The following is a 20,228-nucleotide window of genomic DNA, read 5'->3' as shown; positions in this document are numbered from 1 at the left end:
TGAGGAGGAACCAGAGCTGCCATTTAGTCCATGGGCCATACGAGTTGTCGGTATCAAAAAGGTGGCAAAGGTTACCATGCATTTTTGAAAAGCTCTATATCTGTAGATTATATTTTGGTATGATAACCCTTTCTTAGACACAGCTAAATTGGTGTTATCAGCCGCTAGAGTTGGTGTCCCATTAACTTTACATTACAGGAAAAAAAAGCTAAAAATGTATCTGCTTTAAGTAGCATAAGAGGGGTCAAACTAGGGGGTTTTCATGATGCTGAAAAGTGATGACTCATCACTTTTCATCACTAAACCATAGTCTTGTGGGACAGTTTTTAGCCCAAGGAATGTTTTTTGTGCAAAACAGATGCTTGCAATGGATTCGGCATCATGAAAACCCCCTAGTTTGACCCCTCATATGCTACTTAAAGCAGATTCATTTTTTGCTTCTTTTCCCTGTAATGTAAAGTTAATGGGACAACAAATCTAGCAGCTGATAACACCAATTTAGCTGTGTCTAAGAAAGGGTTATCATACCAAAATATAATCTACAGATATAGAGCTTTTATAAAATGCATGGTAACCTTTGCCACCTTTTTGATACCGACAACTCGTATGGCCCATGGACTAATTGTTGTGTTCACCCCCACTGCGATGCAGCGCGAGAGCCACCCAGGCTCGGCAGTATGCAGAGAGCCCGTTCAACTCCCAGTCTGACCCATCCAGCGAGATAGATCTGGAAGAAGAATGGTTTCCGAGGAGGGATCTCAGGGACCCTAGTGGTAAGGAGCATTTTATTGTATTTTTATAGTTTTATCGTGTTTTATTCTAAAAGTAACGCAGCGATGTGCATTCTCTCTTTAGAGAGACACGCGTGCACGTTGCTCGTATACAGTCAGACAAGCAAGCAGCGACCAGTGCATTCTCTGAGAAACGCGTGTGCGCGAAGCCTACATGTATATGCAGTGAGAGAGATGCGTGTGCGCGCTTGTGTGCACGTTGCTCGTAAACACAGACATGTAGCTATGTCTCTCTGCACTGATCACGTAAATGTATCACGCATACACTCTCAGAGAGAGGGGGGGAGGGAGAGAGAGATTGTATTGTATTGTGTACACTTGTGCTTTGGCAACGTAAACGTATGTTTTCTCATGCAAGCCCACTGAATTGAGAGATGTGTGCGCGCGCGCGTGCGCATGCATGTTGCGTGCTCGTGTGCACGTTGCAGAGAGAGGGGGGGGAGAGAGAGAGTGATTGTATTGTATCGTATTGTGTACACTTTTGCTTTGGCAACGTAAACGTAAGTTTTCGCATGCCAATAAAGCCCATTGAATTGAGAGATGTGCACATGTTTACTTTAGCAGAACTATTTCTAGAGACATGATGGGGATGTATATAATCAATTGATTGTGTGCACATGTTTACCTTAGCCTAACTATAACTAGAGACATGATGGGGAAGTAAATAATCAATTGATTTAGTGCACATGTTTACCTTAGCCTAACTATAACTAGAGACATGATGGGGAAGTAAATAATCAATTCATTTAGTGCACATGTTCACCTTAGCATAACCATAACTAGAGACATGATGGGGATGTAAATAACCAATTGATTTTGTGCACATATTTACCTTACCATAACTATAACTAGCCCATTTGACATTTTGTGATTTCAGCTACTGAGCTGAGCCAGTCACAGTCGAGCTCATCTTCCAGACCACCTGTTGGCAGTTCCAAGAGAGGTAAGGACAACGTTTCTCATCACACTTGCCACACACAAAAATATATTGTATGTAACAATAATGTACCCCCTCCAACATTAGTTTTTATTATATTTTGACACTTGCATTAGCAATGTAAATGTATGTTTTCTCTTGCCAATAAAGCTCCTTTGAATTGAATTGTAGAATTGAATGTAGTGTAAATACATGTATTGCCTTATGTATTTTTTTCTATAATTTACAGGGCGACAGGCAATGAACAAGCCTGTTCCTTCTGCTTGGTTTGCCTTGGATCAAGAGCCTTGGGAGCCAGTAGAGATCCCCTTCACAGCTGTCCCCGGCCTTCGCAACCGTGCTTTGGAGCTCCAGTCGGATGACCCGGTGAACTGGCTCGAGCTAATCCTCACAGATGTAGGCCTATGCAGAACAGACCATCCCAACAGTTACCAACAAGCCAGCGTCCAGAGTCCACAAGTGGAAACCTGTCAATCTGGAGGAAATCAAAAGTGTGGTTTGGCTCCTCTTCCTGACTGGCATCATCGTCAAACCCTACCTGGGAAAGAATAACCGCGTAGTCAATCCATCCTGTGCTCTGAAAAGAGTGTGAGCAGCCTACCCATCAGACAGTTACACCAACTTCAGGCGGCCTCCACTCCAAAAAGGCTGTCTCCACACTAAATGATTATATCATTTGTTTTTCACTAATAAATAGCAAAGCTCAAATTCAATTGTATGTAAATGTGAATGGTGATAAGCATACAATTTGGTGTGGCTGGAAAATAGCGTTGTTTGAGTTTAACTCATGTCTGTTTCTCCAGGGTTTAATAAATGTTTTTGTGTTGTTTTCAATGACATATTGTCTTTCAAATTCTCAAATAGTAATCTAAAGGGAATTTAATATGTCTGTGTATCATGTTAAAAGAAGGCACCGGTGTGTCTCTATGGAGAATGGTATGAATATCCTGAAGATTCCCCCCAAGACGCCCAGGCCTATGAACAGGTAAAGACTCACACCATTTTATTTTCTCTAAACTGGTTAGTGGTCACTGTGTAATGTATATCTGTCATTTCATTAGAAAAGCTTCATTAAGGTCCTCCTACTAGGCAGGGTGTCTAATTGCAAAATTCAGTTGAAAGGATGGATAGTTCACAGAAAAAATGACTTTACTTTTTTCAAAACAGCAGGCGATCCTCTGTAAAAAAAAATAAAAAATAAACGTCACAGCTCTGTTGATTGGCTTGAGTGTCGTGTCTCCGTCTGCCAGTAGAGTTCAGAATCTGTGCGTCCTCTCGGCCAATCAAATGATGGGAGCGGCACACCAAATTTGCATTCAGAGTTATTAATATTCACCATTGACAATGCACCAACTTCATTCTGAATTCTTCACAGAGTTGCAGAGTCGATCCAACGGAGAGATAACCTTCCTGAGATCACCAACCAACCGGCCAGACTAGTGCTCCAGAGAGAAGCGTCCAGCAGTAGGCTAAAGTCAGCAGCACCAACCAACTGCCACCATGGGTCAGTGTTCTGGCAAACAGCGCAAAGCCCGTCCTGATTCACAGCTCATCCAGAGGACTGGAGCTCCACCCTGTACAGTGTACACACAGCACCTGCACTCAGCGAGGAGGCTGAGGTTGACGAGGGGTATGGCACCTTACGCAGTGGTAGTGTGTGCTCGTCGCCCATTCCTCTTGGCACTACTGGAGATTATGTACCCCATCTCATGGTCTTCTCCGTGTCAAAGCGTAAGCCTCAGATAGCCTACAGCACAGTGTGCTCTGTGTCAAAGCCAGAGCCCAGTCCCCAGTTAGCCCATGCACAGCACCACCCGTGCTGATATTGGAACAGCGCATCCACGCGGGAGAGAAACCCTTCCCCTGCGCATATTGCAAGAAGCGCTTCACCGTGTCTGGGGCTCTGAATATGCACGAGCGCATCCACACAGGAGAGAAACCGTTCGCCTGCACTGTTTGCGACAAGAGCTTTGCCTGTTCAGGGGACAGAAAGAAACACCAGCTGGTCCACACGGGGGTGAAACCCTACTGCTGTGAGCAGTGCCACAAGGGCTTTACCCAGCTCTGCAACCTGCAGCGACACCGCCGCACGCACGCGGGGGAGAAGCCCTACGGCTGCTCTCGCTGCAAAAAGAGCTTTTGCCAGGCGGCCCACCTCAAGAAGCACCAGCGTGTCCACGACGGATTAGCAATCTTTGCTGTCGAGCCCTAAGAAACATCTAATGGCCCATGGTCTGATTGAGTGGACTTTATGTTCTGTGCTGCGCTGCCTCCGGTGTTGTGACCGTCCTTAAAGGACAACTTTAGTTTCTTACAACAAGGGTTCATGTTCTAGATCGTGATTAACCCATTTAGGCCTGAACACATTATTACGCAATGTTTTATGCTTTAAATATTAAAACATAGCAGACAAACAAGCTCACAGCGCAGCACCGAGTGCCGCGCTGCGAGCTTGTAGATCTGCTTTTTTTTTATCGTGAAAATTAGAATTTTGACCCGATTCTATAAGTGTTTTTTTAATCCTTGGTGTAAAATAGCGTTGTTTGAGTCTGTTCCTTTTATTATTATAATATATATTTTTTCAATAACATATAGGCCTATATACATTTTCTTTCAAATTCTCAAATAGTAATCTAAAGGGAGTTTAACGTATCAAGCACATGCTAATGTTTTACGGCTTTTCCAAATGGCATGAAGAGCCAATCCTTTTAGTGGTGTGCCCTCGACTTTCATTTATCAAGGATCAGGTACAGTCCCTCAATAGCATAGGGATATTAGCAAAATTAGCAGCAAAAAAGTGTAGCGTCACGGCCGGGAGGCGAACACCGGGACCCCGATTTGCCAGGTATGTGCGCTGACCAGTCAGCCAAAGTGCCAGGCACGTTGGCGAGAGCCAACGCACATACCGTATAGCCTACAGTCGTCCACGCGCGCCGGCCAGGATCTAAGATCGACTTTGAAACCGGGGGGTTCAAGCGCAACTCAGGGGGGACAGTCGTCAACTACCAGCCGGCCAGGTCTACAACGCCGTGGAATAGACGGACAACTCCGCCAGTACCTATTTGTACCGCTGCCACCAATGTAGCGTCACGGCCGGGAGGCGAACCCGGGACCCCGATTTGCCAGGTATGTGCACAGCGACCAATCACACGGCGGAAGTCCCCACCTCATAGAACTGGACGGAGGAAGAAGCAAGAGGAAGAGCAGGTCCTGTCACATTGACACAAGTGAAGACCCCAGTTGGTTTTAAGGAGCATAGAGAATGCTATGAAGACTGATGATCCCTTCACCTGGCTGGATAGATATAACCATATTAAAAGCCATTTATTGCACTGATCCAGTACTCCTTCACCCACCAACTAATTCGCCATACAGACTTTATATAACAACATGCCTCATTTAAAAGGATATGGACCTATGTTTCTCAATAAATGCCTCATTCATATTGCTATGTTGCTATTAAATCTTTACTGGTCTATGAACCCAATGTAAGGGAGGCTGGAAGTTAGAGTTTACTGTATATTGTTTTTAGTTTGTCTTTTTTTTGCATAATGTTTGTAATTGTGAAACATTGGCAATGGCATAGCTTAGATACGTCCATGGAGCCTGTTTTTTGTTTGCTGGTTTTCTCAGTGGAATGCAGTTTGACAAAATGATTGTTGCACACTTGCATTGGAGTGAAAGGTCAAAGTCGTCCTCCCCCCCCCCCACCCCACCCATTATAACTTCCTCTAAGTTTGTGAACATGTTTAAATACCTGGGTCATCAGAGATGATCTCTGTGACGATGATGTTGTGCAGCGCCAGGGATGTAAGCTACATGGGCAAGTCAACATGCTGGCACGAAAATGTCATGTGTGTACAGATGATGTCAAAATAGCACTTTTTAAAATGTATTGCACTCCAGGTGGCATATAATGAAGCTTTTGAAATAGTTTTGAAATATTTGTGACCAGTAATGTACCCACCTTTCATGCTGTATTGAGGAATTTTATGTTTAGATTTATGTGCAGACTTATGGAGTCTAAAGAATGTTTTAATAATGGCCTTGAAGGGGATCACAAAGAGTGATGCAAGGTAAACATCTTGCTTCTGGAAACAATGGAGGCAATGTTTGTATTATGTTTTTAATTGAGTGAAAGCAGTCTGATACTGTGTATCTTTGTTGTTGTCTGTTTTTGTATATGTTTTTGTATTATGTTTTTATGGTGTCTGAAATAGAGTTTATCATCATCACTCCTGAGGTTCTGGACAGGATGGGAGGTTGTGTCCAAACGTATCCTCGCATTCCGAACCAATGTCCATCTCCGACATGTATCAGTGTCCTTGCCTGCCATTTTTCATCGGTTTTGTTTGCCTTTGTCTTTTAATCAGTTTAGATCTGATGGTAATAAAAGCAAGCAAAAGTAATTACTTGCTCTCATCACAGCAGATTTTTGAGACGCTGCCTGGCTGTGGCTGTGGCTGCCTGGCTGTGGCTGTGGATTTTCTGGCATCGCCTGCTTGATCACAGCTGATGAATGTTTGCGGGCGAATTCGGGTGATGCTCAGAGCTGGAGAGCCCCCCTTTTTTTAATAAAATATTTTTTTTTTGTGATTTCAGTCACAAAAATAAAAAAAATCGTTGGGTGATTTGTCACTCAAAACTGTTAGGAAAAAAACAGAGCTGGTAAACTGGTAGGACACCTCAGGAAGACCCCACTGAGCCGGAACACATCTGGGAGGGACCACCGTTCCGTAATGGTTGCAGTTGGACTCCAGGGGTTCAGACCGATCTCCGTTGACTGAAAGATCTTCATGCAGTGATGCTGCCTCTGAGGCCTGGACCTATGGGCAGTCTTGATTTCGTCGACTAAAACTATGACGAGAAATGTTTTCTTCACTGGCGAAAAATAAATAAAAACTAAACAAAAACTAAGCTGTGGTGACTAAAACTAAGACTAAATATATTGACAATTTCGTCAACAAAATAAAAAACCAGACTAAAACGTTAGGGAGGGACTGATGGAGAAGAGAGTCATTTTATGTTTGGTTGCTCTCAGGTGTTGCGTGCTGAAAATAGCAGATCTACAAGCTCGCGACGCGTTGTGAGCTTGTGGATCGGCTATTTTAAGCACGCAACCAAGTGTGAAATCAGTCTTTACGATGCCATCAAAGCCTGCCAAAATACATTTCATTTGACCAAATCAACTGAAGATTTAGTCGCCTAAAATCATATGATATTTAGATGACAAAAATTTGACTAAAACTAAAACTTTTCAGGTGACTAAATTATGACTAAAACTAAATGACACTTTATTCAAAAGACTGACTAAAACTAAATCAAAATTTGCTGTAAAAAACAACACTGCTTGCATGACATGTTGTTTTTCATGATATTCATCTTTGTTCCCTATGATACATGACGTAAGAGCCAAGATGTCTCCCCTAGGCCTGATAGCTATTGTTTATGGTAAAACTTGTCCTTGTTAAAGGACCTGATGTAGGCCATCTGATGGCTGAAATGTCGCCGAACTTTATGTTTTAAAACTTAATAAACACTGTGGAGCATCGGCTGTTGTACGGACTTCTATTCCTTTTAAACCACTTGTCCTTGTAACATGACAGTTCAACCATGGTCTCACTCCTTGTGCCCATGGCAGACAGACAGCTGTAGGCTTACCACAGGCCTGTGCTTCATGTAAATTTCTCCTGTCCACTCATGTATTAAAGCAGTGGTCCTCAACCTTTTCAGGACAGGATTTTAACTGGGGACCCCACACCCCGACAAGCTTGCTAAATATTGTGAGCTTGAGGTCTGCTAGTTTCAAAATTGCTATAGGCCTATTATATGATCTTTCCTTTTTCTATAGTTTGTTTATCACTTTCATTTCCCATGACTGATTTGACCCAGAATTCCATCGCATGGGACACTGCATGAATGGTATAGGTAATATGATTGCAATCATCGATCTGTTAGGTTTTTTATCTTTTCATGTTCATTTTTTGTTGTGAATTGTGTTGCATAAAGTTATGTCACGGATTAAACTTCTCCATACATTTCTAGAGGGCTTCAAAGACTTGCTTGACGACACTACATGTTACTGTTGATTTGCATCGATCATGTATAGTCCTAGACTAAAAATATGTAACATCACAGACAACTAAAAGCCTGACACACCAACTAAACTCCAGCACAGCATGTGATTTGCATCAATCATGCACTTTGTCCTGGACTAAGAAATATGTCAAAACAGTTAGGTAAGAGCCTGACACACTGGCTAAACTACAGCACAGAATGATGACCACAACATGGCAGAGACAGCAAGGGCAGCTTTATAGACTCTTGAGCTCGTCACCAAACCAGGCTCAGCTGGTCATCACAGGTGATGACACTCACACCAATGATTAGAGGAGAGGAGAGGAGAAGAGAGGAGAGGGTGTGTTACAGTATAGTCTATATTTTCAACTCTAGTGTAACTCTATGGAGTCATCTGATGATTGATGAACATGTATAATTCTGATCATTTCATGTTCTACTCCGATTGAAATCATGAACATGAAATAATGTCCAATACTAGTCCCGATGTCCCAAACCACAGTCGAAACGTAACCTATGTCAACTATGCCTAAGCGGTTAAACCTAACCTTATTCCTAACCTTAACCTCAGTAAAACCGTGCCTAACCCAGAGGTTATATCTAACCTTAGCCTCGGTAAAACCATTACAAGAATAAAAGAACTGCCCCAGTGAGAGTTATTTAATCATTGCAGAAAGACATTCAAATAATACATTTAGCATGATTTCGTTATTTTATTTTATTTTATTTTATCCTGATCCTGAACTACTAATTGAAGCCGAGGCCGAATTGGCCAGAATCGCACAAAATAGGTCTCACAGCACATGGTTGGTTCTGCAGACTCCAACTTTTGCACACAGGTAGTTCAGATATTTGCCTACATTCTTAGCTACTTCCCCTGCCGTTACTGCACTTGCACGATGTACAGTTGTACCAAACATTTTTTTTCAGTAGAACCAATATGCCCATGAAAGGGGACAAGGACTAGGAGATACAGAGATCTCCATATATGGGCACATATCTATTTTACATCACACTGACTAGGACTGAGAGATACAGATATCTCCATATATGGGCACATATCCATTTTACATCACACTGACATCACACTGACAGAAGCGTGTGACTCGGAGGATGACTTGAATTATGCAGATTTCAATGACTTTTGCTGAAGAGAACAAGGATCAGTCGAGATCTGAGTTGGCTGAGGCGCAGACGGAGGAGACAAACATAAGACATAAACGTTTTCATTGTGGAGAATGACAAGGGCATTACTGACAACATTGTTTATAGCAAACTCCTTTTAGGATAATGGGCATAAAGGGACACAGACAGATACAGAGATCTCTATATATGGGCATAACAGGGACACAGGCAGACAGATACAGAGATCTCCATATATGGGCATAAAATGGAAGCACTCAGACAGATACAGATATCTCCATATATGGGCATGAATGCACACAGGCAAACATATGGTCAAAACGGGAGTGGTACTGGTTATACCAGGTTGCTATGGTTACCTCTGTTGCTATCAGTGTTATTGGACCCCATATTTGGGCATGCTAAAGTGGCTCACGGCAGCTGGTTTATAAGTCAGTTTATTTTAGTCTATTTTAGGATTCCACACTTTTACAGCATGAAGAAGGAGCAAGTTGCCAATTGCCAATTTTCGGTTTGGTATCCGCTATTCAAGAAGCACACGATCAAAAGTGTTATTCTGCCTTTGCCTCAGAATGTACTGGATTATCTACTGGACGACGGAACTCTGGTAGTCTCCGGAGGTGATGACGTCACACAGCCTACATGGACAAGCGGCAGCGATTCAGAAGGGGAGGAGGAGGACGTCCGGTGGTCAGACGATGATGAGGCAACCGCCACTGTCACAGCGCCAGAGTTCCCCAAATTTAAATCCAAAGTGCTAGAGGCCATCAACGTCCTGGGCGGAAGTGTCTTTCCCAAACTCAACTGGAGCGCGCCACGGGACGCGGCCTGGATCGCCCTAAGTGGCTCCCTCCAGTGTCAAACTCTGGCCGACATATTCTTGCTCCTGAAAAGCTCCGACTTCGTCGCCCACGACCTCACACAGCCCTTTCTTCGGTGCAGTGACCTCGACGACTCACCGGACCCGCCCATAAGCTACGAGCTGGTCCTGAGGAAGTGGAGTGAGCTGAACACCGGCGGCGAGTTTCGCTGCTTCGTCAAGGGGAACAGACTCGTCGGGATCTCCCAGAGGGACTACACCCAGTGCTACCAGCACATCTCCAAGCAGGAAGGCCAGATCTTGCAGTCCATTCGGGAGTTTTTCGGCCAGCACGTCCAGCACAAGTTCCTGGACGAAGAAGACTTTGTGTTGGATGTCTACCGAGACAGCCGGGGCAAGGTGTGGCTGATCGACCTGAACCCGTTCGGAGAGGTCACGGACTCTCTGCTGTTCACGTGGGAAGAGCTCACCTCGGGGAACGGGAGCCTCTCGGCCAATCAGCAGCAAGGCGGTGACGTTTCCCAGCGGGAAGAAGACGGTCGCCCGGTGTTCCGTTACGTCAGCGGAGAGGTGTCGGTGCAGCCGAGCCCGTGTCGGAGCTATGGGGTTCCCCAGGACTTTGTGGACCTGTCCACCGGCCAGGACCCCTACAAGCTCCTCGACTTCCTCAAACTGAAGAACGGCCAACAGGAGGACTCTGATGAAGAGGAGGAAGAAGATGGGACACGACCATGACTGTGACCATTCAGAACACTGGTTCTCAAACTGGGCCCCCAAATGGATTTGGTTCCATTTGTACACGCTCTGAGCAAGGGTTTCATAGTAGTGTAGATTATTGGGGGAAAGGAAAATGCCATCAAATGGGAGTCCTTAAAATTGGGGGTCCTTGAAATCAAGAGGTTGGAGAACCATTGATTCAGAAAGCTGGTTCTCAATGCTGGGGGCAAATGGACACTTACATTGTATGTAACTCTTCAGTGTACACTCCCAAGAGCTACAGATCCATAAGTGTCCATGTCTGTGCATGGCCCTGTATGGCGCTGACTTTGAAGTTGAAGTTGTGTTTGTTGAGCGGTGCTAACCGCTCCTGCATTGGGCTTTGTATGTCCCTATGTCCCTAAGCACGAGACTAATGTCATAGAAATTATGCAGAGACTGGCATCACCACAGATGAAGTCACGGACAGAACGGTCCATACAAGGAGATATGCACATGTTGTGTTTTTAAGGACCTCCAGTTTAGGTGGTCCCTAAATAGGTGGTCCCTAAACCTGTTGAGAAACAGTGGATTGCCATGGGAATGCGCTACTACTCCACAAATGGAGTTACACTATCACCAGCAACTCCATACATGGAGTTAAGTGTGACATCACTGCTGATGATGTCACAATAAGCTGCATCAACACATGATCTGTATATAGCAGCCCAAGCAGACCAAACACCATGTGCCATAAGACCTACAGAACTGGCAGGACAAGTGTTTTTACTCTGAAGCGATAATCAAATATCATCTCCAGTCATGGCGTGTCGTGTCCTTCAGTGTGTCCGCTCTGTGGCCCCGACCTTGGCCAGGCTTCCCCAGGGTCACCTTGCCCTCAGAGCCGCTTCCTCCTCGGTGTCGATGAGCCACCCCCACCACAGGCAGCTGTCGTCAGTCCGCAGGAGCCAGTGGGCTCGGTGGCCGCTGCCGGGACCGAGCGCCTGCCAGAGCTTTCCGGCTGGTGCGGTGTCTCGACAGTACGGAGACCTGTCCCCGCCATTGCTCAGCCCGGAGACAATCAAGGAGCGCGTCATGCACGTCCTGGCGCTCTACGATAAGATCGACCCGGAGAAGCTGCAGAGCACGTCCCATTTCATGAAGGACCTGGGCCTGGACAGCCTGGACCAGGTGGAGCTCATCATGGCCATGGAGGACGAGTTTGGCTTTGAGATCCCAGACGAAGAGGCTGAGAAGATGATGTGTCCCGAGGACATTATAGAGTATGTCGCCCGCAAGAAGGATGTGTATAATAAATCTGTCACATAGCAGAGTTTCTCAGGGCTCTATACTAAATGTTTCAGTTTTCTGTTATTGCGAGGACAGCCTTAGATGAAAATAGCCTATCGGCAAGCTCACAATGCACCACGTTGTGATGTGCTGTTAGCATGTCGATCTGCTATTGTCTGTGAAAGCTTTCCCCACAATACGGTTGTTGTTAATAAGATGGGTGGCAATCAAACAGAGAGGGGGAATATCACACTCTGGGCAAAGTGAGCAGTGTGTCAAACACGACGCACATGCATATCTCCTTGTATGGGCCATTCTGTCAGTGATGTCAGTTATCTCCATACATGGAGATCCGTGCTCCGGGGTACATACATATATTACATAAATACATAATACTGTACATACACACAAAGCCAGACGTAGGAGTGGTTAGCACTGCTCAAAAACATGGCACAAGAGGCCACACTGGGCACTCCACATTGCCGTTTGAACCAGGGGTAAACCTACGCAAATCCTGCCAAAGAAGAAAGACTAAACTAGTCACCCCTTTTACACCATGGACGGCGAGGCGAGGCTCACACAAATCACACCACACAATAAAAGTGTTGCATCCTAATTATTTACCTGGCCGCTCCATTGTAAGCTTTGGCATTTTAACAAGACAATGAATATCATTATCTCTCTATCTTTAGGAAGCAAAAAGCAAAACACAGACCTTTAATCACAACCTTTGATTGTCTGATAAAGACAATTGACACAAGGAAGATTACAGAGAATGTACAGAGAAATACAGCAGAATTAGTTGATATAGCATACTGTAGAAACACTTTTAAATAGAAATACTGTTCCTACGAAACAGTAACACCATGTATGGGCATAAAGATCTACCCTTTGGTTGCACCTCATCTTTTATACTGTCTTTTATACTGTACAGCCTTTATACTGTCGAGGAGAACTTGACTGTACTGCCTTTGTACTGTCGCGGAAAATAGGTTACGTAACTTGACTGATAAATTATGTCAGTTTTGAGGAGAACTTATATAATATATAAATAATGAAGATAACATTGTTCTTGCTTTCAGCGAGCCCACAATAATAAAAATGTAAAACTGTTGACTATAAACATCACACAACAGATCCTTGTCTCCACATTTGCACCAAATATCTTCTGATAGAGGTCTGTGGGGAAAATACAACCACTGTAAATGATTAGTGTTCATAACTATACAGTATTTCAAACAACATTTACGCATCAAACATATCATTAACTGCATCTTTGTGAATTATTATGCATCAGTTTGCGCATGTCCTGCATACATTTATTGTGGAAACGAACAAATACAATCTGAAGAAAGATTTTCATTCAAAATATCATGGAATATAATGTTTGAAAGCCTTTCAACTGTGAATGATTTACTCATCACTCCACTTTTGTTTTTGTTTGGGCATGTGTCTCCTTTTTTCATCAATGGTGCATCAGTGTTGATGCATCATTGATGCATCAACAGAATTTTCCATCATAGTTGTATGAATGAAATCAACACTGTGATGCACACAGTATACAGTATACATTAATAGTTGATAAATCCCTGGACTGAGTATGTGTCCCATCAATATTTCTGCAAACTATGATGTCCGTCATCTATGATGTACTATTATGTATGACTATGTTTGGCCACGGTTTTAGCTCCTTCCGACTGCATTCACTTCCATTGTATAAGTTCAATATAAAATCACACCTGTGCGAAGTGAGCAGTGCACACATGCATATCTCCTTGCAAGCGCCATTCTGTCCGTGACTGCAGATACCCTCCTATTTCCACATTTTAACTTCTTTTTGAAGCGGTGAAAGCCGCTTCCAAGGTGTGGCTTTGTGTGTCCCGTACCTGTCCCGTGCATCTCTGTGCTGTGATTGGCTAGTTTTGTCTGTCCCGTACATGTCCTGTGCATGTCCAGAATGAAGAATTGACAATTGGCCAAGCTTCACATGACAATTTGGCTCTCCAGACAAAATCATTCATTCATTCAGAACTAGAGCTAAAGCACAAAGAAAAGTATAAATCACAGAATGTATAGATCTAGAACACATAGAATACACATTCACCGCTTCACTTCGAACCAAGGTTTGATTTTTTGAAATACACCTAAAAGTATGTATTTTAGTTAATTAGGTCTAGTTTTTGAGCAGTGCTAACCATTCCTACATCTGGGACTTTGTATATTTTTTGTATGTACGTATGCATATCCCACACTTGGCTCATTGGCCAAGCTTCGCAGGACACTTAATGAAGTGAACTCATAAAAGGCACCGCTCACTTCACACTGGGTGTGATTTCTTTTATTATTTTGTTAGTTATTTATATGCTCACCTTTATATTGTTCAGTTCAGCTTATAGTCTAGTAGCCAGAATGTGAACCCGGACATTTTGAGTCCCCTAAAGTTTTATGTTAGAAATGTTGAGTATGGGTCCCCAGCATGTAAAAACCACCGGATGCTAACTTGTATATGTTGAGCAATTTTCATAATCAGCCGCTAGAGTTGGTGTCCCATTAACTTTACATTACAGGAAAAATAAGCAAAAAATTAATCTGCTTTAAGTAGCATATGAGGGGTCTAACTAGGGGTATTTCATGATTCTGAATCCATTGCAAGCATCCGTTTTGCATGAAAAACATTCCTTGGGCTAAAACGGACCCCAGAAACATGTGAAAAGTGATGACTCTGCACTTTTCATCACTAAACCAAGGCCGATTTGTCGCCAAGGAATGTTTTTCGTGCAAAACGGATGCTTGCGATGGATTCAGAATCATAAAATACCCCTAGTTAGACCCCTCATATGCTACTTAAAGCAGATTAATTTTTTGCTTATTTTTCCTGTAATGTAAAGTTAATGGGACACCAACTCTAGCGGCTGATTATGAAAATTGCTCAACATATACAAGTTAGCATCCGGTGGTTTTTACATGCTGGGGACCCATACTCAACATTTCTAACATAAAACTTTAGGGGACTCAAAATGTCCGGGTCTACAATGGGGCTCTATGGGCTGGCTACTAGACTATTATGTGTTAAAGCTCATCAAATAACAGGACATTAGCATTATTTGAAATGTAAGTGATTACTAGTTCCTTGACATTTTGTTAAAAAAAGAAAAGGAAACAACAAATGGTTTGCATATATAATTTGTGTACACAGATTTAAATTAACACAGAGCGTAGATTGGGTGCAGAGCTCTTATAAAGTGTGGACCCAGGTCCCAACAAGCACTAGAGTCCTTCTGGACTGGGTCATGTTGGATCATGGTCTACTTTAGACATCACAAAGAGTTGTTCTCCTTTTTGATCAACTCCACAATCAACTGAATGGTCTTCTCATCTTCCACTTGCATCTGTGGATTCTCCAGTTTCCTTTCCAGGAGCGAGTCCATCAGCCTCCGGAGTTGTTTGAAGATCACGCCGATCCTCACCGGGGCCTGGAAGTACATCCACCCATCCAGGGAGACGAGACGCTCTCGGTGGTGAACGTTGATCTCTCCTCCAAACAGCAGCATGGAGAAGGGCGATATCAGAGTCGTGTCCCGCAGGTAGATCCTGCCGTACCTGACCTTCTCCTGGTAGAGGAGCCAGCCGTGCGTCTGCAGGTGGCGGTTGACGGAGGAAGGGTGGACCTGGGCCTTGCCCTGGGGGGTCTCCGCTGTGCAGGCCACCTTCTCCAGGACGTCGACAGAGGGGTTGCAGAGGAGACGGGCCACGCTGTTGTACAGGCCGGCCGTCAACGCAGCATTCACAACGGGGATCTGCTCCTTTCGGAGGGCGCTCGCCGTCCGAGGCTCGGAGCGAGGGGACCAGAAACCGGCCTGCTGCATCATCCGCATCAGCTCCTGCTTCGCCTCCTCTATCGCAACTAGAGCCGCGCGGTTGAGGAAGTGTTTTCTACAGTAGGACATCTCTGCTCGGTGGCCCTCGGCGCGCGAGTTCCTCCATCCCGCATACGTGTTGTATACAGTCAGGTGATCAGAGTTGGCCAACGCCAGGGCTGCTTTGGCGAGGTCGGCCTCCTCCTTCCTGTGCATCGGCGTGGAGAATGGTGACTTTTCGGTAATGGCCGCCGCGATGGTTGCTATGGGATCCAGACAGCCCAGGATGGCGCCGTAGACGAGCATCTTGCCGATCTTAACGTTGACGGGCAGGCTGGCCAGGTGGTGGCCAAGCGGGGTCAGGAGGTGACTGTCTGGGTGACACGCTCCGATCCTCCGCAAAAGACCGACGGCGTTGCTGACGGCCTGCGGCCGGGGCGGGTCCAGGGCGCGGCACAGGAAGTCCTCTGGGGAACCATACTCACACTTCATTATGTGAAGACAGAGTTCTTCAAGTGGGACCCTTAGCATCTCGGGGATGGAGTACTCCATGAAGGCCTCAAACCTGTATTTGGGGTACAGTCTGAAGCAGAAGCCGCTTTGAACGCGCCCCGCTCTGCCCTGTCTCTGGAGAGCACTGGCCTTGGAGACGAAGGTCTCCACCAGAGAGCTCATCCGGCTGCTTGTGTGGTATTTGCTTTCTTTCGTCTTTCCAGTATCGACGACAAACACCACATCGGGGATTGTCACGCCGGTCTCTGCGATGTTGGTCGACAACACTATCTTCCTGACACCTGCGGGGGGAACCATGAAGGCAGCAGCTTGCTCCTCGGAAGATAGAGTGGAATGGAGAGCCACTAACCGGTATCTGTCTCTCTCCCTGAACCTCTTGTCAGCGGACAGCAGGTCGTAGAGCTGCTGGATGTGGGCCAGGCCGGGCAGGAACACCAGAACCGCCCCATCCGCCGAGGCAAACTGAGGAGCCTTGTCCAGATAGTGGATGAGGTCCAGCAGCAGGTCCATGTTGATCTTGTTGGGATTCATGTACTGCAGCACGTGACGGGTTCTGCTGCTGAAGCGGTCCAAGTCTGGACCCAGGTCCCAACCAGTACTAGAGTCCTTCACTATCATCTCCTGGTAGAGTGAAGTCTTGCCGGCCCTTTGGGTGACTGAGACATTGACTTCCTCTTCCTCTTCGAGAATCTTCTGACTGTACTCGGAGTCCTTCTCCAGCACGTAGCCAGTCTGCTCCACGATGTCCTCCAGGTGGAAGACGTCCACCGGGAACGTCCTGCCGGGGATGGTGACAATGGGACACTGGCCAAAGTAGCTGGAGAACTTGTGGCAGTCCACCGTGGCGCTCATCAGTACCAGCCGCAAGTCTGATCTCCTCATAACAACCTCCTTCAGAATGGTTAACAGGAAGTCTGACTGGACGCTGCGTTCGTGGACCTCGTCCACGAAGATGTGTGTCAGGGAGTTGAGATGTTTGTCGCGTTGAAGCTTCCTAAGCAGAACGCCAGTGGTACAGTACAGCAGCCGGGTCGAGTCTCCAGAGCATTTTTCCATCCGGATCTGGTACCCACACAGTGAGGACTTGGAACCGGGTCCATCCTCACAGCCCAGCTCCTGGCTGACTCTGGTGGCAAGACTCATGGCTGAGATCCTGCGGGGTTGTGTCACAACGATGTTGCATGGCTGTGCCACACCACTCCCTGTCAACAGCTCATCCAACAGAAATTGCGGGATCTGGGTGCTCTTCCCGCTCCCGGTCTCTCCGGCTATCACCACCACACGGTGGTGCTTCAGAGCCTCCAGCACACGTTGCCGGTGTTGGTAGACTGGGAGCTGCTCTCGTTCTGCCAGCAGCTTGTGGGCCAGTGGAGTGTTCCTCAGCTTCAATAGGAGCATCTTTGCTGCTTCAACTGCTCCTGCTTTGCGCCTCCTCTCTCCTGCCTCCTTCCTCAAACTCTTATCATTTCCTTCATCTCCTCCCTCTTCACCGTCCAGACCAGCAAGGCTCTCCCAGGACTCTTGAGGCTCATCATCACCAGCATTCTGATTCTGGGACACAGGTTCCAGGTACTGGTTGTAGCTCTGGTTCTTCTGCTGTTTGAGCCGCATCACTAGGCTGGCGATGAACTGATCTCTGGGTTTGTTGGCACCGGTGCGGGTATCTTCCTGACGCTGCTGCTCGTTGTCTTGCCACTCTAACCATACGTCTCTGTAGGTAGGAGGCAGGAGCTGGTGCACTGACTGTCCTTTCACCAGGCGGAAGAGTGCCAGCGTGGCTCCAAGGTGTTGAGCCTGTGTGCTGTCCTCAGTGAGAATGGTGGGACATACCTCCAAAATACCTTCCGTTCTCTGAACACACACCTTGCACCTCCAGTATCTTCCAGCTTTGACCTTGTGAAAGGCTGGTGGGGGGCTCTTGGGCAGGTTTTTGCGCACCCAGTCTATAAGGAACTGCTTGGGCGTCTTTCCCGTCCAGCTACGAGCCGCGTGGTCAAAATTCCGAACATCCTTCGGTTCGTTCTTTCTAACTGCTTTTTCCGGGGGAGGGGGTTTTGGAGCCTGTTCAAACATACTCAAGTTGAGTTCCTCTTTCTTCCCAGCAACAGACAATGTGTTATTTTCTTTTGGAGGTGCATCCACTACCTTCAGAGCTGGGTTGAACATGGGGTGAGACTCCAGAGGCTTCAGCTCTTGCTGTATGATACATATCCTGTCCTGTGCCGTCCTCTGGCCTGCTGTGTCTCGTCTCGTCTTGGCTGCAGCTGCCGCCTCTTTTGCGTCACACAGGTGAGCCGTCAACATCCGGTACCTGTCATTTGGATCAGACCTTTCGTCCAGTTTTGGAATGTGTGATGCAGCATTCATCCCCGCATCCTCCTCCAGGCAGTCACTGTCCTCGTCACTGAACTGCTCTGCATACCTCAGAATCCATTCCTTTAAGCTCGCAGCCTCATGCTTCACAGAGGCCTTGGCTGTCTTGCTGGGGGGTTTGTCGACTGCTTTGTGGCTGGGCGGGGCTTCTGGCTCGTGTTGGGCGGGGGGGCGGAGCCGTGGCCTGTGGTGAGGTTGGCTCTCCTCCTCCTCCTGCATCTTCTGGCTAAAACCTTCCGGAAGCTCGTCGTCCTTGAGGTTGAGGCACAGCCAGTCGAGGGCAGAGACGAGGTCTCCTCCGTAGAGGACACTGCTCTTCATGGCCTCCTCGATGTGTTGCGTCTTGAAGTTGAACTTCTGCAGAGCCGTGTACAGGTCCACCAGCTTCCTGCTGGTGAGTCGTCCCGAGACGGGTGATCTCTCACCGTGCTCCCGTCTGAAGTCGTTGATCAGCTTGACCATTTTCTTCTCTAGGTCTGGTTCAATGACAACTTTGAGAATAGATTTGTCAGACGCTCCGCCGGTGTCGACTTGGGCTGTGTTGCTGAGACTGTAGATCTTTGGACCTTTACATTTGGATGGTTGTTTCTCCCCTGCAGGAAGATCTCCCACCACACCATTCCTTGCTGCTGCCACGGGGGCCGGCACAGATGCAGCTGTGCGGTTCTTCTTTCCACCCATGGTGAAGACAACTATACCTTGATGTCTAAGCCTACAAATGAGATGACAAACATCAATCAATCAATCAATCAATCAATCAATCAATCAATCAATCAGTCATCCATTAACTTTCATATTATTCTTGTTGATACAAAATATATGCATGGATATCTCCAGTTCTCAATCGCAGTCCCCTACCTCTAACTCACAAACAAAAAAACACTCTAAACGTGTTAGCTATCTCATCTTAGATTCTACCAATGTGTCAAGCATCTATTATTTAACACTGTCATTTGCATTTATGAGTTCCATTTGGGGCTGACAGGCAGGCAGTGTCTGTCTTTGGATCTGTCTGTGGCAGGCACACACTTATGCCCATATATGGACTGGACATGTGTGACACAACATGTTGTCATGGAATAACCCGGCAACGAAAGGCAGGCACTGATGACATGGTGAAAGGGTTGTGTCATTTGTCCAAATATGGACTTGACCAGTGGCTGCACAATTTGGGATGTGTGCCCAGATTATTATGCCCATATAGAGGGAAAGACAGAACAAAGGAAAACAAAACAAAACAAAGCACTCACACACTCTGGGCACTTGAGTGCTGGGCCTACAAAATATTATGTTGTGAATGAATATCTTGCATACAAAATAGTGAAATAGCCGATCTACAACATTTGACTATTTATCAAAAGTTTTTACCATTGCATTGAATTGCTTAGATTCTTTGGAAATTTTCTATTTGTTTTTAAGTTATTTGAAAAAATATATATATATATATAAAAAGGGATATTTACAAAAAAATAGTGAAAATAGCCGATCTACAACATTTCACTATTTATAAAAAGTTTTACGATTGTATTGAATTGCTTAGATTCTTTGGAAATGTTCTATTTTAGCGGCTGGTGCCGGTGGTGGCGTCCCAAAGGCGAAGGGTGCAGTCCCATGACCCCGACAGGGCGTGCTGTCCGTCCGAGGAGATGACCACATCGCTCACAAAGTGACTGTGACCCCGCAGGGCCCGCTGGGGGACGCCATAGTTGTTCTCGTCATGGGTACGCTTC

The 20,228-nt window shown here is 46.0% G+C and overlaps 3 protein-coding genes across 3 annotated transcripts; 2 read left to right on the top strand and 1 right to left on the bottom strand.

Moving 5' to 3' along the window:
• Positions 1-9,421: 9,421 nt before the first annotated feature.
• LOC308285939 (translation initiation factor eIF2 assembly protein-like) lies at positions 9,422-10,504 on the top strand (the record flags this gene model as incomplete). Its single annotated transcript, XM_080726877.1, has 1 exon — positions 9,422-10,504. The coding sequence occupies exon 1, from the start codon at positions 9,425-9,427 to the stop codon at positions 10,502-10,504; it is 1,080 nt and encodes a 359-aa protein (XP_080583003.1). The 5' UTR covers positions 9,422-9,424.
• A 783-nt stretch (positions 10,505-11,287) lies between these two features.
• LOC308285930 (acyl carrier protein, mitochondrial-like) lies at positions 11,288-11,794 on the top strand (the record flags this gene model as incomplete). Its single annotated transcript, XM_080726865.1, has 1 exon — positions 11,288-11,794. One exon carries the CDS (start codon positions 11,288-11,290, stop codon positions 11,792-11,794), a length of 507 nt encoding a protein of 168 aa, XP_080582991.1.
• Positions 11,795-15,072: 3,278 nt separating this feature from the next.
• Positions 15,073-19,179, bottom strand: LOC308285924 (ATP-dependent RNA helicase DHX29-like; the record flags this gene model as incomplete). Its single annotated transcript, XM_080726851.1, has 1 exon — positions 15,073-19,179. The coding sequence occupies one exon, from the start codon at positions 19,177-19,179 to the stop codon at positions 15,073-15,075; it is 4,107 nt and encodes a 1,368-aa protein (XP_080582977.1).
• Between the last annotated feature and the right edge of the window lie 1,049 nt (positions 19,180-20,228).

This window comes from Nannobrachium achirus, assembly GCF_963921795.1.
Source record: "Nannobrachium achirus genome assembly, chromosome: 1".
Lineage (NCBI taxonomy): Eukaryota > Metazoa > Chordata > Actinopteri > Myctophiformes > Myctophidae > Nannobrachium > Nannobrachium achirus.
The sequence above is the reverse complement of the archived record's forward strand: the minus strand, read 5'-3'. Positions and strand labels throughout refer to the sequence as shown.